At 45.3% G+C, this 17,261-nt stretch overlaps 1 protein-coding gene across 2 annotated transcripts in view; it reads right to left on the reverse strand.

Moving 5' to 3' along the window:
* Positions 1-9,309: 9,309 nt before the first annotated feature.
* YAF2 (YY1 associated factor 2) overlaps positions 9,310-17,261 on the reverse strand; it is a 47,796-nt gene continuing 39,844 nt past the window's right edge. The window contains exon 4 of one of the 2 annotated variants that reach the window (XM_081330383.1): positions 9,310-11,910. In XM_081330383.1, coding sequence (XP_081186509.1) covers positions 11,673-11,910 — 238 coding nt within the window. In that variant the 3' untranslated portion in view covers positions 9,310-11,672. The remainder of the gene's footprint in view (positions 11,911-17,261) is intronic. The other variant, XM_081330382.1, reaches the window with a different exon arrangement.

The raw sequence follows: 17,261 nt of genomic DNA on the forward strand, positions 1-17,261 counted from the left end.
CGGCTGGCCTTTTGAGTTGGTGAGTGAATGAAAGCGAGAGAAACATTTTTTGAGCAGTGTGAGTGAATGAGACCATGAAAGAGGCTTTTTGGAGCAAGAGTGAAGGAATGAGAGAGCGAGAGAGAAGCTTTTGCAAACAAAACATGAGTGAATGAGACCGAGAGAGAAACTTTTCCAAGCAAAGGTGAGTGAATGAGAGCGGAGGGGGCAGGGTGCCTGTATGTCTCCCCTTAGGCTCCACTGTTCTGTCAAGCCTCTTGTTTTGCACATAAAATACATTGTGAAAACTACATTGTCAGTTGATCTTAATGTTATAAAATGAAAAGTATGCCATTTGCAATTAACTTGGCATAAAATAATTCATTTGCATTTATTTATTTATTTATTTATTTATTTATTTATTTATTTATTTATTTGTTTGTTTTTATAAACCGCCCTTCTCCCGAGGGACTCGGGGCGGTGTACAGAGTAAGGTAGGTAAAATACAGATAGAACAATAAAAACAATAGTAAAAACCAACTGGGACCCCAATTAAAGCTATCAGGCCAGGCCGGACTGCTGGAACAGGAAGGTTTTTAAGTCGCGCCAGAAGGTGCGGAGGTCGGGGGCCATCCGGATTTCGGTTGGCAAGCAGTTCCAGAGGGCTGGCGCACCCACTGAGAATGCCCTCCCCCTGGGGGCCACCAGCCGACATTCCTTGAGCGGTGGCACCCTGAGGAGGCCCTCCCTGTGGGAGCGCACAGGACGGTGGGGTGCTGACATTGGCAGAAGGTGCTCCCGTAGGTAGTCCGGACCCATGCCATGTAGGGCTTTGTATGTCATTGTTAGCACCTTGAATTTCACACGGAAGGCAACCGGAAGCCAGTGCAGCGTACGGAGGAGAGGTGTGATATGGGAGTATCGGGAGGCTCCCAAGAGTGTCCGTGCCGCTGCACTTTGCACCAGTTGAAGCTTCCGAGTGGATCTCAAGGGCAGCCCCATGTAGAGAGCGTTACAGTAGTCTAGGCGAGAGGTCACAAGGGCATGGGTGACTGTACGTAAGGCATCCAGGTCCAGATAAGGCCGTAGTTGGCGAACTAGTCGAACCCGGGAGAAGGCCCCCTTGGTCACAGCTCCTATGTGATCTTCCAGGGAGAGCTGCGAGTCTAGGAGGACACCCAGGTTGCGGGCCCTATCAACAGGGGGTAGTAACTTGTCCCCGATGTTAAGGGATGGGACGTTCTGAATATCCTGGCTTGCCGGTACGTACAGCCATTCAGTCTTGTCCGGGTTCAGTTGAAGCCTGTTCCTCCCCATCCATTCCCGGACCGCTTTCAGGCAGCGGGACATCACGTCGAGGGCATCACTGATATTGTTTGGAGTTGAGATGAAAAGCTGGGTGTCATCAGCATACTGATGGTACCCTACTCCAAAGCTGCGAATGATCTCACCCAGCGGTTTCATGTAGATGTTGAACAGGAGAGGCGAGAGGACCGACCCCTGAGGGACTCCGCAAGCGAGAGGCCTCGGGGTCGACCTCTGTCCCCCTGCCAGCACTGACTGCGAGCGACCCTGGAGAAAGGAGGAGAACCAACGCAGAACCGTGCCTCCCACTCCCAGTCCCCTGAGGCGTCGCAGTAAGATACCATGGTCGATGGTATCGAAAGCCGCCGAGAGGTCTAATAAGACTAGGACAGAGGAATGGCCCCTGTCCCGGGCTCTCCAGAGATCATTCATCAGAGCAACCAATGCCGTCTCCGTGCTGTAGCCCGGCCTGAAACCCGATTGGTACGGGTCTAGATAAACCGCTTCATCCAGGATCTGAGGAAGTTGGTGCGCCACCACGCTCTCAACAACCTTCGCAAGGAAGCGAAGATTGGAGACAGGATGAAAGTTATTCAAAGAGGATGGGTCCAAGGTGGGCTTCTTGAGGAGAGGTCTCACCACCGCCTCCTTCAATTAAATTACAATTTAATTGTAATTGTTCAAAGAATGTTCGGAAAAATGTTCGGCCCTCCAACATGTTCACTTCATCCAATCTGTCCCTCTTTGAAAAAAGTTTGGACACCCCTGTCATAGTGCATTTCCCCTTCTACCACTATTGGGGCTGGGGCTGTTTCCCCTACTGGTCTCATTGTGGATCCCCTGTGTAGCTTCAATAAACTGCAATGGAGTACTGGGTGCACTTTACCTTATAACCTCGGTCCTTTTAATTTTACTGTCACAGGGTTTATGATTTTTATGATAGGGAAAGGACCTACAAACTTCAGCTCTAATTTTTTGCAAGTTTGTTTCAACATAAGATACTTAGTAGACATACAATTTATCTCTTACATGGAGGATCTCCTGTGGAGCTCGTTTCTTATCCACTTGTTTTTTCTGGCTTTCGGCTGCCTTATTCAAAGCTTTCTTTCAATCGGCTCCATCAGATGGGAAGCAGCCTTGCCTCCTATCAGAAGGCCATCAACCTGTTCAAACTTCACAGGTATCTTAAGCTTCCTCAAATGTAGTCCTAGCCTCTGCACTGTGGCTTGACTAATTAGGCAACGGGAGCAGCCAAAGTATATGAGGGCCGTAAGCATCCCCCTCGCCCCCCTCATGGGATGCCTTGATGTCTACCCTAACTTCAAGGTGGTTGTCAGGTCCACTCACCAGCAGGTCATCTTCTCCCTTGCACTCGCTGTCGGAAAGGGTCATTGGTGGCTCCTCTTCGATTGGAGTTCCATCCCATTTGCGCTCTGGAGGGGAGACCTCAATGACCTGTGTTGCTGCTCGTGGCCTCTCTTTCCCGTTCTTTGGCAGCTTCAGCTTATAGGGGGTCAATACCGTGGAAGCCATTCGAGGGGTCGGTGCCGGGCTGCCTAGTATCCCTTGTGGCCACAGCAAAAGCACATGATAGGAGTGCAGCTGGACACCCCTGCATAAACTGGGGACACTACTGCTGGCTGTTTTCCCCCCAGTGCACACCTCTCCTGGCTCTTCTTCGATCACAGTCCGAAGCTCTCCCGGTCCTTGTATACCGCCAGGTATAGCTCTATGGTGGTGACTAGTGGTACCAATCACTAAGCCAATTCGGGAACCCTCAGGCCAGGCACATGTGAAATAGGTTATGGCTCAGCCCCTCTCAGAAGTATTGGGTCAAGAGCTGCTCTGGCCAGTACCTCAGCCTCCCTGCAACCCTCCTGAAGTCTCTAATGTATTCAGTCACAGGTCTACTCCCCTGCTTCATCTTCCGAACCTCCACCTCCACCCATTGTGTGGGATCCCCAAATTGGTCTCTGAGGCCACAGAGTAATGTGTCTGGGTCTAAAAAATTGTCACCCACTCGCTTCTCTTTCGAGGTTGGTCACTATGACATCCACCTAGGCCTTGTCATCAGGTTATTCTGCTCCATGTCAGTTGAGGTGGGTTCAGACTTGATTGAAAAATAACACCAGCTTCTTCGGGTTCCTGTCAAATGTTACCCTCAGCGGTGGGGGCGGAGGTGGCCTTGGTGCTGGCCTGGGTCTCGGCATCCAGCCCCCACCATATGGGTACTTCCACAGGTGAACTCCATACCTAAGATCTGATGACGGTCTGATGCCAGAAGCAGGGCCGAACCCCTTCAGGGTCTAGGATCCAGCCATGGGACTGGCTCTCCTCCACGAACCTCTAGGCTGCTAAACTTCTGCCTCAGTTGCTCCACCGACTGGCTGCTGCACCTTGGCCAGTAGTGCTCCTTGGGGGCTGTCCACTCCGAGGTTCCTCACTCCCACCACTCCAGCTTTCTGCCCCATTCGGGCTGAGGGCAGTACGAGAATTTGGCTTCAGCAGCTCTCCATAACTCCTCTTGCCACTTTTCCAACTCAGGCCGGTTGAACGCCACTGTTACACCCATCCATTCTAGGGTTGGGGTCAGCTCCTTATGTTCAACTCACTTCTTAGGTTTGTCAAGGCCGGTGTGGTTACAAAGCTGCTTTTGGCCCCAGCCGGAGTCCTGCTGATCGATCCTGACCCGGCTTCAGCCAGCTTCTTCGTTTCAGGCATCTTCCCAAGTCTTCACTACCCCTCTGGAGGCCTAAATTAAATTAATTAATTTAGGAAATTTTGGTGAGTTCGCTTAGTGTCAAATTCCAGCTGAAAAGCCCAACCAAGCAAAACACCAGAGACATTATGAACTCCAATGTTAACTTTATTAGGCATAATCAATCCGGCAAGATAGAATGAAAACTAATTCTGAAACTATGGCAGGAACCAGATGATTAAAAGAGTAAAATCTGCCCCCCAACAGTTCAAGTCACATTGTCCAATAAATCTTCCAGCAATTGTTATGAGAAGAAACTTTGTTCCGTCAAAACATTCTCTCAACCATTTCGGCTCTCACACTGATAGGGAGCATCTGTGAATCCCAAACTCTTTCTTCCTCCTCCCCCATAATTGTTGGCAAGCTAGCGGTACTACAGTGATTGTAAGGACAGTAAGTTTGACAGTAAATGGAATCAGTTATATTCAATTTTTTTTGATATAACAAAATGTTTCAGATATTATTAGTGATCATTTATAATTCTCAGTACTTACCATATCAGTTAATCATTTAAAATATACTCATTTCTAATAATAAGATTATTTAAATCCTGAAATAATCATTTTAAATGATTCATTGATTTTGGGTTCCTTTGAATTAGTGTTGACTTTTAGTGACAGCCTGAACTAGTCATTGCAGTATTTTTGGAAAGAATTTGGAATTGATTTGCCATTGTTTCCTTCCTAAGGGTGGGACAGTTGTTAAGTGTGAGGACCAGCTGTAAGTTGCTTTTTTCAGAACTGCTGTAACTGGATCATGAAATCTGAATGCATGGGATACAGAATAAAATGTATTTGTTTGTGAGATTAATATCCTACCTATCCTCCCAGAGCCCAAGGGAAATTCAGGAATTTTCCAGCGATGGAAATGCTTTCTTTCTGCAACCAGGAGGGAAACAATGCCTCCTCTTCTCTGCATTTTTGAATGATATTCTGTATGTATTTTGTATCTTAGGTTACATGGAGAGCAACAGTCTTTTACATGGCACAGTATTGGATCATAACTCATTCAATGGGATAGGAACTCAGAAAATAGCATTTGCTGTGGCAACTCTCTCATTACATCGTGTCTCCCGCCAAATTAGGTTGGTCACTCCCTTGTTATCTTTTAGAACAGAGGTCCCCAACCTTTTGGGCACAAGGGACAGGTTCCATGGAGAGAGGTTTTTCCACAGAACAGAGGGTGCGTGGTTTTGTGTGCTTCCTTCATCCCCTGGATGGGGCTTTGCTTGTTTGTGCAGACCGGTTGCTGGCATACCGCAGCCCGGTACTGGTCCACAGACTGGGCGTTGGGGACCCATTTTAGAACAGCAAAAACAGTGTTTGCATGAATTTTAATTGTTGATAGTGATATTTGAGATGTTAGAGAAATTTATTTCTCTTTATTTTTCTCGACCTAAGTCAAATATACTATCTGTAATAAATCAGATAGTATATACATTTCTGTAATAAACAAAGCAACCGAGTGCTTCTATATAGTAATAACTTATTGGAAGTAGCCCATGGAATTTTTTAGGATTGTATTCTGACTTAATGAGAAAGCACTCCTAAGAAATGATGTTTATGATCATTTTCAAAATTAATTTGATACAGATGTCATACATCTTAAATAATATGTTACTGATATTTATAAATAAAATGTGTACAAAAGAAAATACTCTAAAGATGGATTTGTGTAAAGAAATTATGTAGAAGTTTTGAAACACATACTTTGCATGAAAGAATCCAGTTCCTGCCATCCACAAATTGAGCTAGCAACCCTTGAGAGTTGCTGCCCGTCACTGTCAAAATGACTGAATCATATGGACTGATTGGGTGTTTAAAGTAGCTTCCTAAATATTTGTGACAAAATGAATAACTAGATATGCCAATTATGTAGTTATATCACTTGTAGATTTCAGTCCCTCCCCCAAGTGGATACCACCTTTATATTGTTTATTTATTGGGAAATTACCTCTAGAACAGACATGTCAAACACAAGGCCCGGGGGCCGGATCCAGCCCGCGAAGTGGTTTCATATGGCCCGCGAAGCCATCCTGGAAACAGTGAGGGAACAGCCCCCCACTGCCTTGGCCCTGGCCCAGAGACCCTCCTTCTGCCAGAGACCCTCAGATCTGTCCCACCTCTTCCCAAGCCCCCATAGGCACCCTTGATGTGAATGATGTAGAGCTGGCCATGCCCACCCAGTAGGCCATACACACTCTAGCCACGCCTACCCAGTAGGCTGCACCCACCCAGGCCACACCCACCTAGCCCCTTGAGGGCAACCGCAATGCTGATGTGGCCCTCAATGAAATTGAGTTTGACACCCCTGCTCTAAAAGTTTATTTTAAAAATTGGAAAAAATATTAAAGGTTGCAGAAAAATTAATTGCATTGTTCCCCAGTAATTTCTGTCTAGAATCCAATAAATGACCAAGCAGTACTTCGTAACATAAAAGTAGTCTATGAGGGAGATGGGTGGTTCAAAAATGAGATAAATAAAAAATAAAATAATTATCCTAATTTCAGCCTTTTCAGTCCATATTCATTTAGGGAACAGAGTCAATGTTAACTTGTTAGACAGCAAAAGTAAGAAATGACATATGCAAGTTTTACATTTCACATCAGACTGTATTTCACATCTAAAATGTTACAAAATAGACAGTACTATTATGCCTGTAGAAGTACTGGAGTTAAAAACAAGAGACCAACAAACATCACCATTAGCAGAGCTACAAAATTCAATTCTAGCTGAAAGGCTGTCATTATACATATTTAATATTTTTGTTTAGAATTATTACCAAAATCCTATTTAATTTTTCATAGTTCACAAAATAAATATTTTAAGTGAAAAAAATAGTTATTTCCTAGCTATTATGTGAAGTGTTCCCTTCAACAATACAGGTGAAACTCGAAAAATTAGATTATCGTGCAAAAGTTCATTTATTTCAGTAATGCAGCTTAAAATGTATGTATGTATCTGGACTTTTTACCAAAACAAATAATATTAACAGCCTGATCCTATGTATATTTTCCCAGAGTTAAGTTTCACTGAATTCAGTGGGATCTATCCAAGTAAGTGTGCATAAGATTAATCTAACACAGAAAACACAAATATATACATTGACTAGACTTTCTCTTCTAGCTCATTATTTTAAGATCCTTCACTATGAGAACCTTAATTTTTAGTAACTCTGCGTCTGAAGGACATTTTCATGAGGATGTTTGTCGGTACAAAAATGCTAATATTGGCAACTAGTCCAAGCAACAGAAAAATGCAAAAAATTTGGAAAAATGAATTAGAATGCTTTTACTACTAATATTTACTTTGTGCAATGCAACTCTATGCATGTTTATTTGGAAGTAAATTCCAAATAGTACAGTGCCTCTTAATGCATGCGGCTCTTTAAGCCGTCTCCTGCAGCTCCCAGTCGCTCCTCCGCCATTCTGGAAAAAAAGTGGGAGTAAAAAAGTCACATTGAGAGAATGGGGTGGCGGGGGTTTGGGGAGCTGCGCGCGCAGCTCTCCAAACCTCCACCACACCGTTTGGAAAGCTGCTGCCTTCGTCCATGTTTGACGAAGGCAGCAGCTCTCCAAACGGGCAGCGGCGGTTTGGAGAGCTGCGTGCGCAGCTCTCCAAACCTCCACTGCCCCGTTTGCAGAACTGCTGCCTTCGTCCATGTTTGACGAAGGCAGCAGCTCTCCAAACGGGGTGGTGGAGGTTTGGAGAGCGGCGGGTTGGAGAGCTGCACGCGCAGCTCTCCAAACCTCTACCACCCCGTTTGGAGAGCTGCTGCCTTTGTCCATGCCACCTCTGTAAGCCTCCGCCGAGAATGGGGTGGTGGAGGCTTGCCACCCATTCTCTCGGCGGAGACTTCTTTCAGGGGATCCAGCCTCTTTCACCCCCTTCTCTCAGCTGCCCAGCTGAGAGAAGGGGGCGACAGAGGCTGGATCCCCCGAAAGAAGTCTCCGCTGAGACAAGAGAATGGGGCGGTGGAGTGCTCCGCCGAGAGAATGGAGTCGTGGAGGCTTGCCGCTCATTCTCTCGGCAGAGACTTCTTTCGGGGGATCCAGCCTCTGGGCAGCTGAGAGAAGGGGGTGGCAGAGGCTGGATCCCCCAAAAGAAGTCTTTGCCGAGACGAGAGAATGGGGTGGCAAGCCACCGAGAGAATGGGGTGGTGGAGGCTTGCTTTCGGGGGATCCAGCCACTGCCGCGCCAAGACGAGAGAACAGCAAGCCGCCCCATTCTCTCGGCGGAGCGCTCCACTGCCCCATTCTCTTGGCGGCTTGCCGCCCTGTTCTCTTGTCTTGGCGGAGACTTCTTTTGGGGGATCCAGCCTCCACCACCCCATTCTCTCGGCGGAGTGCTCCACTGCCCCATTCTCTTGGCGGCTTGCCGCCCTGTTCTCTTGTCTTGGCGGAGACTTCTTTCGGGGGATCCAGCCTCCACCACCACATTCTCTTGGCGGAGCGCTCCACCGCCCCATTCTCTCATCTCAGTGGAGACTTCTTTCGGGGGATCCAACCTCTGTCACCCCCTTCTCTCAGCTGCCCAGCTGAGAGAAGGGGGCGACAGAGGCTGGATCCCCCGAAAGAAGTCTCCGCTGAGACAAGAGAATGGGGCGGTGGAGTGCTCCGCCGAGAGAATGGAGTCGTGGAGGCTTGCCGCTCATTCTCTCGGCAGAGACTTCTTTCGGGGGATCCAGCCTCTGGGCAGCTGAGAGAAGGGGGTGGCAGAGGCTGGAACCCCCAAAAGAAGTCTTTGCCGAGACGAGAGAATGGCAAGCCACCGAGAGAATGGGGCGGTGGAGGCTTGCTTTCGGGGGATCCAGCCACTGCCGCGCCAAGACGAGAGAACAGCAAGCCACTCCATTCTCTAGGCGGAGCGCTCCACCGCCCCATTCTCTCGGCGGCTTGCCACCCCGTTCTCTCGTCTCGGCGGAGACTTCTTTCGGAGGATCCAGCCTCCACCACCCCATTCTCTCGGCAGAATGCTCCACCACCCCATTCTCTCGTCTCAGCGGAAACTTCTTTCGGGGGATCCAGCCTCTGTCACCCCCTTCTCTCAGCTGGGCAGCTGAGAGAAGGGAGTGGCAGAGGCTGGATCCCCCGAAAGAAATCTCTGCCGAGAGAATGGGCGGCAAGCCTCCACCGCCCCATTCTCTCGGCGGAGCGCTCCACCGCCCCATTCTCTCTGCAGCTTGCCACCCCGTTCTCTCATCTCAGCAGACTTCTTTCGGGGGATCCAGCCTCCGCCGCCCCATTCTCTCTCCGCCGCCCATTCTCTTGGCGGAGACTTGCAGAGCTGCTACCTTTGGCTGCTTTTCTTTCGGGGCATCCAGCTGTTGAGAGAAGGGTGCGGCAGAGGCTGGATCCCCCGAAAGAAAAGTAGCCGAAAGCAAGCTGAAACAGAGAGGAGGAGACTGCAAGAACGGCAAGATTAGCGCGGGCTGAGAAACGCTGATCTTGTGTTCCTGGCAATCTCCCTCGATTTCCACTTGTGAAGTTCGGGGCTGGCCTTACGGAGTTGCCAGAGCTCCCGGGAGGACGCATAAACAGGGCTGCTGATCAGCCTCTTGTTTAGCGCATGCATGCGCATGCGCACTCTTTTTTGTGGCTCCCAGGTTTTTTTTGTAAGGGAACCGGTTCCGAGTGGCTCTTTCACTGTTTCAGGTTGCCGACCCCTGCCCTAGGGGAATAGCCTCAGGCCCAGAAGCATTTGCAGTAAATTATGAAGGTACCAAAATAATATGGTTGATGATGTCATCATACAAAAGTTACCATTATGTACTTTTTGACCTGATAAGTGATACAAATAAGCAACTTAAGATATTATTATTATGACATAATTGTGCGCATGTCATGAACCTTTCCCCCCCCCACACACACACACTTATGTTTGGGCTGCTGAGTAAAAATGCAAGGATTAAGGATGCTGTAGTGCTATAAACTATGAACTCAATGAGACATTTCTGAGTAGAAATGTATAGACGTTTGTGCTGTCAATTATAATGTATAAGTTCTGATTTGCTAATTGCCTTATTAAATTAAAATAATTTTTAGACTGGGTTTACATTCTGATCAGTGAATGTCCTTCATTTAAATGGACAATCATATATAAAAACAACCTTAGAAGTTATAAATCATCTTCCCTCCCACTATATTTCTAATTCTACAGTACAGGTGAAAGAGTTAATCATTAATTTGTACATTAAAACATTTAACTGATTGTAAACAAAATTGCAAAACCTATACTCATAAAAATATTTTATTGAAAAGTTTACATAATGCTGAATGGGACTATAAATCTTTTTGTATTGTATCTCTATATTGCTAAATGCATAAATATCCACCACTATATCAAAAACAAATAATTGCATTTTTCCTATGATTTACTATATTATTTAATAAAAGTTTTTTTTTTAAAAAAGCAAAAGGCTGATACAGGAACAAATGTAATACATACCACATTTGCTTACTTACTTATTCTGGTGCAACATTTAATATCACTGGCTGAATCCTAAAGGCTGCACAGGTTCTTTTCACACCCATACACCCAAACATACACAGCACCATTGCTTTTAAAGTTCCCCTGCGCTACCCATTTTCTTGGGAGATCTTTGGGAATGGTCTCTGGTGCAGTGCAAAGAACTATGGCTAAAAAAACCCCAAACAAAACAAAATAAATCACTAAACTCATACATAAAATTAAAAGCCTCTTTGGATCCCAGCCTCCTGCTGAACAGTATATCACTATAACACTGAGCAAATCTCGGAGAAAGTAAGTGGACAATACCAATTATGATGGCTTCATGTTTGGGATTTTAAAGCTATCAGCAGTAATTTTAAGATATAGAATTAAGAAAACCAGAAAATGATTAATAATTTCAGAATAAATTTATGTTCTATAACAGAGAATACCAGTGTATAAGGACAAGGTAATACTATATTTGAATTATAAAGCTAAACAATATTTGTAACATATTTACTTTTTTGCTTGTAAACATTAACAATAAATGTTCTAAGTGTGTGAGGAAAATATTGGAGAAGCTAGCAACATTATTCAATTACAATAATCCAGTAAAATGTGTTGGACATTGGCAAAAATTCATACAAATGTTTTATTTAATAACATTTTCCTATTCAACCACACCAAGTACCAGCAGGTGTTTTAAAGATAATCATTACGAAAAGTTTTTTGCAGCAATTGTTGATTAAGTTGATCTTTGACTTGCATACATATATAACTATGATTCACAATTCTCAAATAATGCATATTTATGCAGCTTGAACTATTTTTTAATTCATTCAGTACATGCCAATAGCACAGAATCCAAGAGTTCTGTTAAAATTCACTAAAGTAAGAGAGGAAATGGACTTACCAGTTAACACTGCATCAAGAACATTCAAACCACATTTTCATGGCACTATTGTATATGAAGATTAAAAAATTGATCTAAAAATGTTTTGTAGATTGCAGTGCAATTTAATTGCACTGCAGAACTGCTTGTAAAAAAACTGCATAAATCATATTTGAGTAAACATAATCATGCACGGTGATAAGTCATGAAAATGTGGTAACTGTTGGCAGAAGTTGTATATATGTAATTTTTTGAAAGAAAAGACTAAATAAACTGAAGTAAATAAACTTTAATGAGATTCTCCATTCAGTGATGAGGCTTCTCCTCTAGGTGAAGATGACCTGGACATTCCTCTCTCTGTATTGTCAGAACTAGAACCACTCTGACTGTGCTGGTCTGCAGAAGCTGCACTTGAAGTAGGTGGTGACTTAGTTTTTTCTTTAAAGTCTGTAATAATGACTGTCAGATCACCAACAGTAACTTCCAAATGTTGAGCACTACTTCGATCCACATTTTTCAATCTGGGCCTAAAATAATATAAATAATCAAATGAAAGAGGAAACTCAGAAAATGTTCCCAAAAAAATGTTTCAAAGATTTTTCTGGAATCAGAAAGAGTACTTGAACCTCCCATATTATGATACAATTCATTAGCAAGATCATCTAAAATTGATTGAATCTTTGAATTATGTCAAGCAAATGTCTTTGTTAGCCTGATCCCTGAATATTTAAAATAGAAATGCCAAATACTAAATCTGAGATTTTAGATATAATAGGCATGTGTTATGCTTCTGACCTATGATTTGATTTGATTAAATTTATATGCCGCCCTTCTCCCTGAGGACTCAGGGTGGCTCACAACAATAAAAATTAAAAAACATAGAGTAATTTTTTTAAAAAAAGAATTAAACAATAGATGCAATGATTACGAGACAATTTAACCCAGTAAAAGCCTAATTAAAAAACCGTAGTCAGTCCAGGCCCGCTTGTTGGAACAACCAGGTCTTCAGGTCACGGCGGAAGGACCGAAGGTCAGGGGTTGTCCACAGCTCCGGGGGCAGTTCATTCCAGAGGGTACAACCTCATAATCTGTTTATTTATATTTCACCTTTATTATTTATATAAATAACTCAAGATGGCAAACATACCAAGTACTCCTCCTTCCTCTTATCTTTCCTACAACAGTAACCATGCGAGGTGAGTTGGCTGAAAGAGAGTGACTGGCCCAAAGTCACCCAGTCAGCTTTCATGCCTAAAGTGGCATTAGAACTCAGTTTCCTGGTTTCTAACCTGATGCCTTAACCATCCTGCTGCTGACAGATACTATGGAACACAAGATAGGCAAAATTTCACTGGGAAAGGAGAGGCCAGAGAAACATATGAGGAATATTTGAAGCATTTGACAGATAACATAGTTTAGAACTGTTCTGATCTAAACTCTGGGCAGCTCCTGTGGAGTGAACAGAAGTATGATCTGACTAGGCAAGAGTTTGAGCCTGTTGGTCATGAACAGGTATACAGGCATAAGCTCAGCAATCTGTATATTAGATCTATGTCTACCCTGGGAGATTATATGTGGTTGGGTCCAGGCAATGATAAATTACAGGTAATCCTTAACATATGATCTGTCGTTTAAATGGCAGTTCACAATCATGACAACCTTGGAATGGAAGCTTTACAGCCCATAAAGCACTTCCAGCATTATAAAGGAACATACTGTTTCCCCACCCACCCACATGATCGCAGTTTGGGCATTTATGACCAGTTGCCAAGTGTGCAATTTTCTCTGCTCATTTTTCCAAAACGTCAATGGAGAATCCAGCAAGAAAGTTTGCAAGTGGTGGGGATGTTAGATTTGAGGTTCATTACTCCAGCCCACTGAGGGATTTCTCCTCCCTTCCATGCAGGGAAGGGAAATCCTCCCATATGCTGGAGAAAAGGAGCTCAAATCTGGCAAAAACAATAGCAAATATCTCTTTCAGTCCCTCAGGAGGAGAAAACACTAGCAAATGCTGGCATCTCCACCCTTCCAAAGGGGAAAATGGCTCAGAATGCTGGCATTCACTAGTATTTTCATCAGATTTGAGGCCTGTTCCCCCAGCACAAGAGAATTTTCTCTCCTTGCATGGACGGGAGAGGAAATCCTTTGGCATGCTGGGGTAATAGAATTCAAACATGGCAAAAAATGGTAGTGAAGGCTAGAGTTCTGACCCTTTTGGAATGCTGGTGTTTGGTAGCAGTTTACACTCTGGAAGAGAAAATACTAGTGAATGCCAGGTTTTATGCCTCTCCAGAGAAAACATTACTGTATTCCAGAACAATGGTGTTTACTAGTGTTTACCAGATTTGAGGCCCGTACCTCCAGTGAACTGAGAACATCCCTTGGTGTGCTGGAAAATGAACCTCAAATCTGGTGAAAACAGTAATAGTGAATGCTATTGTTCTCACAACCCTTCTCCCTGGTGATATGGAGAAAGGGCCCAAGCTTCCGGGGGGGGAGGTCTATGCCCTCTACCCAACTCACCAAGCTTGGGAGACCCTACCCATTTCGTGTTTCAACTAATGATCAATTATCTGTTTAATAAGCACAACTGGGTGAATTGGGATTGTAATAGTTGAGTGAAACAGTTACATGGTGTCTCAGTTAACAATACTTTGCTCAATGACTCAGATTCTGGGCCTAATTGTGGTTGTAAGTGGATACTGTCTGTAATCCTTGACTGAATGGTTCTGTCTATACTGAAAAAGGCAGTGGTCCATCCCCTCTTCAAGAAGTTATCATCTACAAATTTTCATTCCCAGCCATTATGGAAATTTCTGTTAGATGGAACTAAGGGAAACTAGATCTAAAACATCTGGTCAGCATCAAATTTGAGTTCATATAAAAATTGATATAATCCTTCATACAGCAAATATCCATTACAAAGCATAATAAGACATGAATCTCTAGTGCTATTGTTCAAAAAACCAATTAGGCTGAATTACCATAATGACAATCAACCAAATTTATTAAATCTAATAAAAGTTAAATTATCTTTACTAAAGACATGTTTAAATAATTCCCTTAATTCATCCCCCAAAATTTTATTTAATGATGGACACATTCCCGTGCCTGTATTATTGAAGCTACTAAGTGTCTGTATGGGATGGCATGAGGCAAATCCAGTTATTCAAGGAGCAAAAATTTAAGGGTTTTTAGTTAAAATGTATTTGGGAAATGAAGAACCTGGGTCAAAACTTCTGAAACATAATTTATGTTACTCATGCACCACATTTGGTAGCAAAACTGGGAATGAGGTTATAAAATGTCCTAAGCTGTAATGGAACTTATATGCTTATTGTGGTATGGTTTATTCAATAAACCTTGGCTTAGTTCACTTTGTGAAGCCACAAGATAAGGGATGACTGAGACTCATCAAATTTAGTTTTTTTAATCATTGTGGAATAGCCTAACTAAACAGATACCAATGTAAACTAGCAAGGCCCAATGTTTACACACATAAATATATACTGAGTTGAGCTTCAGATAAGCATAAATATAGTTTTATTTAGTATAGACTACGGGTTGGCAACCCACCGCTCAGGAGCCGCATGCGGCTCTTTCAGCCTGCTCCTGTGGCTCCCAGCCTCCTCCGCCATTTGCAGAGAGACAGAGACAGAGAGAAGCACTTGTGCTTTCCTTCTCTCTCTCTCTCTCTCCATGCGGACTTGCCCTGAGCCCAGGCGCCCCAATACCTGGCGGCCAGGATTCCCCTTTCCCAGGCTGGCCCCATCTGAGGTGCACGTGGCTGGCCTGCGATCCCCAGCCGGCGAGCCAATTTAAAGCCAGGCCAATCAGCTTGTCAGAGAAGAATGTGAGGTGAGCAGAAGATCCGGGGGGGGGGGGAGGAGAGAGAGAGAGGGAGGGAGGGAGAAGGGAAGTGCAAGTGCCTGTCTCAGTCTCTCTCTGAGCGCGATCACAAGCTCGCTGCCTGCCCAGGCTCTCAGGCCCCCTTCTGGGACACTGTCCCCAGAGGTTCCCTTCCTGGCCAGGCCAGGGGCTACCCAAAAAGACTGAAGTAGCGGCATCGGGGTTGGCGCGCAGGTAGCCAGCAGGAGACAAGTCAGGTGGGCATCGCATCACCTTGGCTCTCGCCAACAGCTAGTTTGGAAAGAGAATTTGGGGGAGATGCTGTTTTCCTCTTGGGAAGGCAGAAGGGGGATAAACAGGCAAAAGAGGGGAGTTTTTGCAGCCAGCCAGCCCCCCTTCCTGATTTTATGCCACATTCAAAAAAACACCCCAAGCCTGGCACCGTGCAGGGTTTGCGCCTTGCACCAAAGCTTCGCAACGGCGCTCAGAATAATGGGGAAGGGGGGATGTTCCTGGGCTCAGGGAGGGAGGGAGCAGAGAGCTTAATAGGGGCGCGGGGGAAGCTCAGCCACCCTTCCGGCTGCTGCGCCTGGGTGCCAGGGCTGCTATCTTTTTCGTGGCGGCGGCAGCGGCACCATCACCTTCCATGCCGGTCCCATCGCAAGCTAGGCACGCCCCCACATGCTCATGGAAAGGATGGGTAAAAGGGGGTGAGCTGTGCTGGTGTCGGGGTGGAGTGAGGGGGTGGGGAAGGAATAAGGGATGCATGGGGGCGGGGTGTGTGGAAGGAAGAGTCAGAATCCAAGATGCTCAAATCTGGTGGGCTCCCAGCAAACGCGCACCAAAAAAGTGATGGGAGAAGGAAGAAAAAAAGAGGGTGGGGGGAAAGCGGCCTGTTTCTTCTTCTTCTGGTACAAACTCTGTGCTCAAGCTGGAATGGGGGGGACAAGGATGCCAGCCAATCTCTTTGGGAGAGGGGGCACAGGATGGAGGGCAGCTTGCCTTGGAGAGGGAGGGGGAGCCTTCCTCGTCTGCCTTTCGTTTTCTCTCTCTCACTCTCTTCTCTGCCCTATTCCCCTCACTCCTTTTTAAAAAAATCTTTTTTCTTTTTTCTTTTAAAAAAGCAAAAGTGGCTGGGATTATGAAATCAAATCGGGAGGGAGAAGGGAAGAGTTTGCTTCCTTTTTAGGGATCGTGCCATGGGGGTCGTGGGGAACAGGAGCGGTGGGGGAAGACTGGGGGAAACCAGGATGCTTAGAGCTGCCCCCACAATGGCCAGCTTTGCTCCTGTGGGTAAGCCACTGACTTGATTAATGAGCATTTGTTGCCAGAGCCGGCTGGGTTCATACCCCCAGACTGAGCTATAAATCACAGTTTGCAACCTGCTGGACTCCCCCACATTCTGAGCCACAAACAAGTGAGGAGTAATAATTGGGCTCTCTGGTTCAGCTCACAAGTCTCGTTTTAACCATGGTTTGCCAGCTAAGCAAGACACAGCCAGGTTCACTTGTTGCACTAACCCAGAAGAAGAATGGGGGGGAGGAGGAGGAGGAGGAAGAGCGATGATTGACAAACCGCCAGCCAATCTCTTGGGAGAAGGGGCGCAGGATGGAGAGGAGGGCAGCTTGCCTTGGAGAGGGAGGGGGGAGCTCTCCTCGTCTGTCTTTCATTTTCTCTCTCTCCTCACTTGGCCAGCTGGCTGGCTTGTTCTCCAACAAACTGACATACCGCAGACATTCTTATGCAGCTAAGGAGAGAGAGACAGACAGAGAGAGAGAGAGAGAAGGGAAGTGCAAGTGCCTCTCTCTGTCTCAAACACACACACACAACACAAACACACTGAGTGGGGGAAAAGGACTGGCAGACCAAGGGCAGAAAGAGAGGGAGGGAGGGAGAAAATATGAATATATGTGGTTGTCCTTAGTGGACTTTTAGTAAAGAACGTTTAATGAAATATTTTGATTTTTTTTTAATTAAGAGGTGAGATATGGGGATAATTATGCTGTATTTAAAGATGGTAGATAAGCTA

This window comes from Vipera berus, assembly GCF_964194415.1.
Source record: "Vipera berus genome assembly, chromosome: 6".
In the NCBI taxonomy this organism is placed as follows: domain Eukaryota; kingdom Metazoa; phylum Chordata; class Lepidosauria; order Squamata; family Viperidae; genus Vipera; species Vipera berus.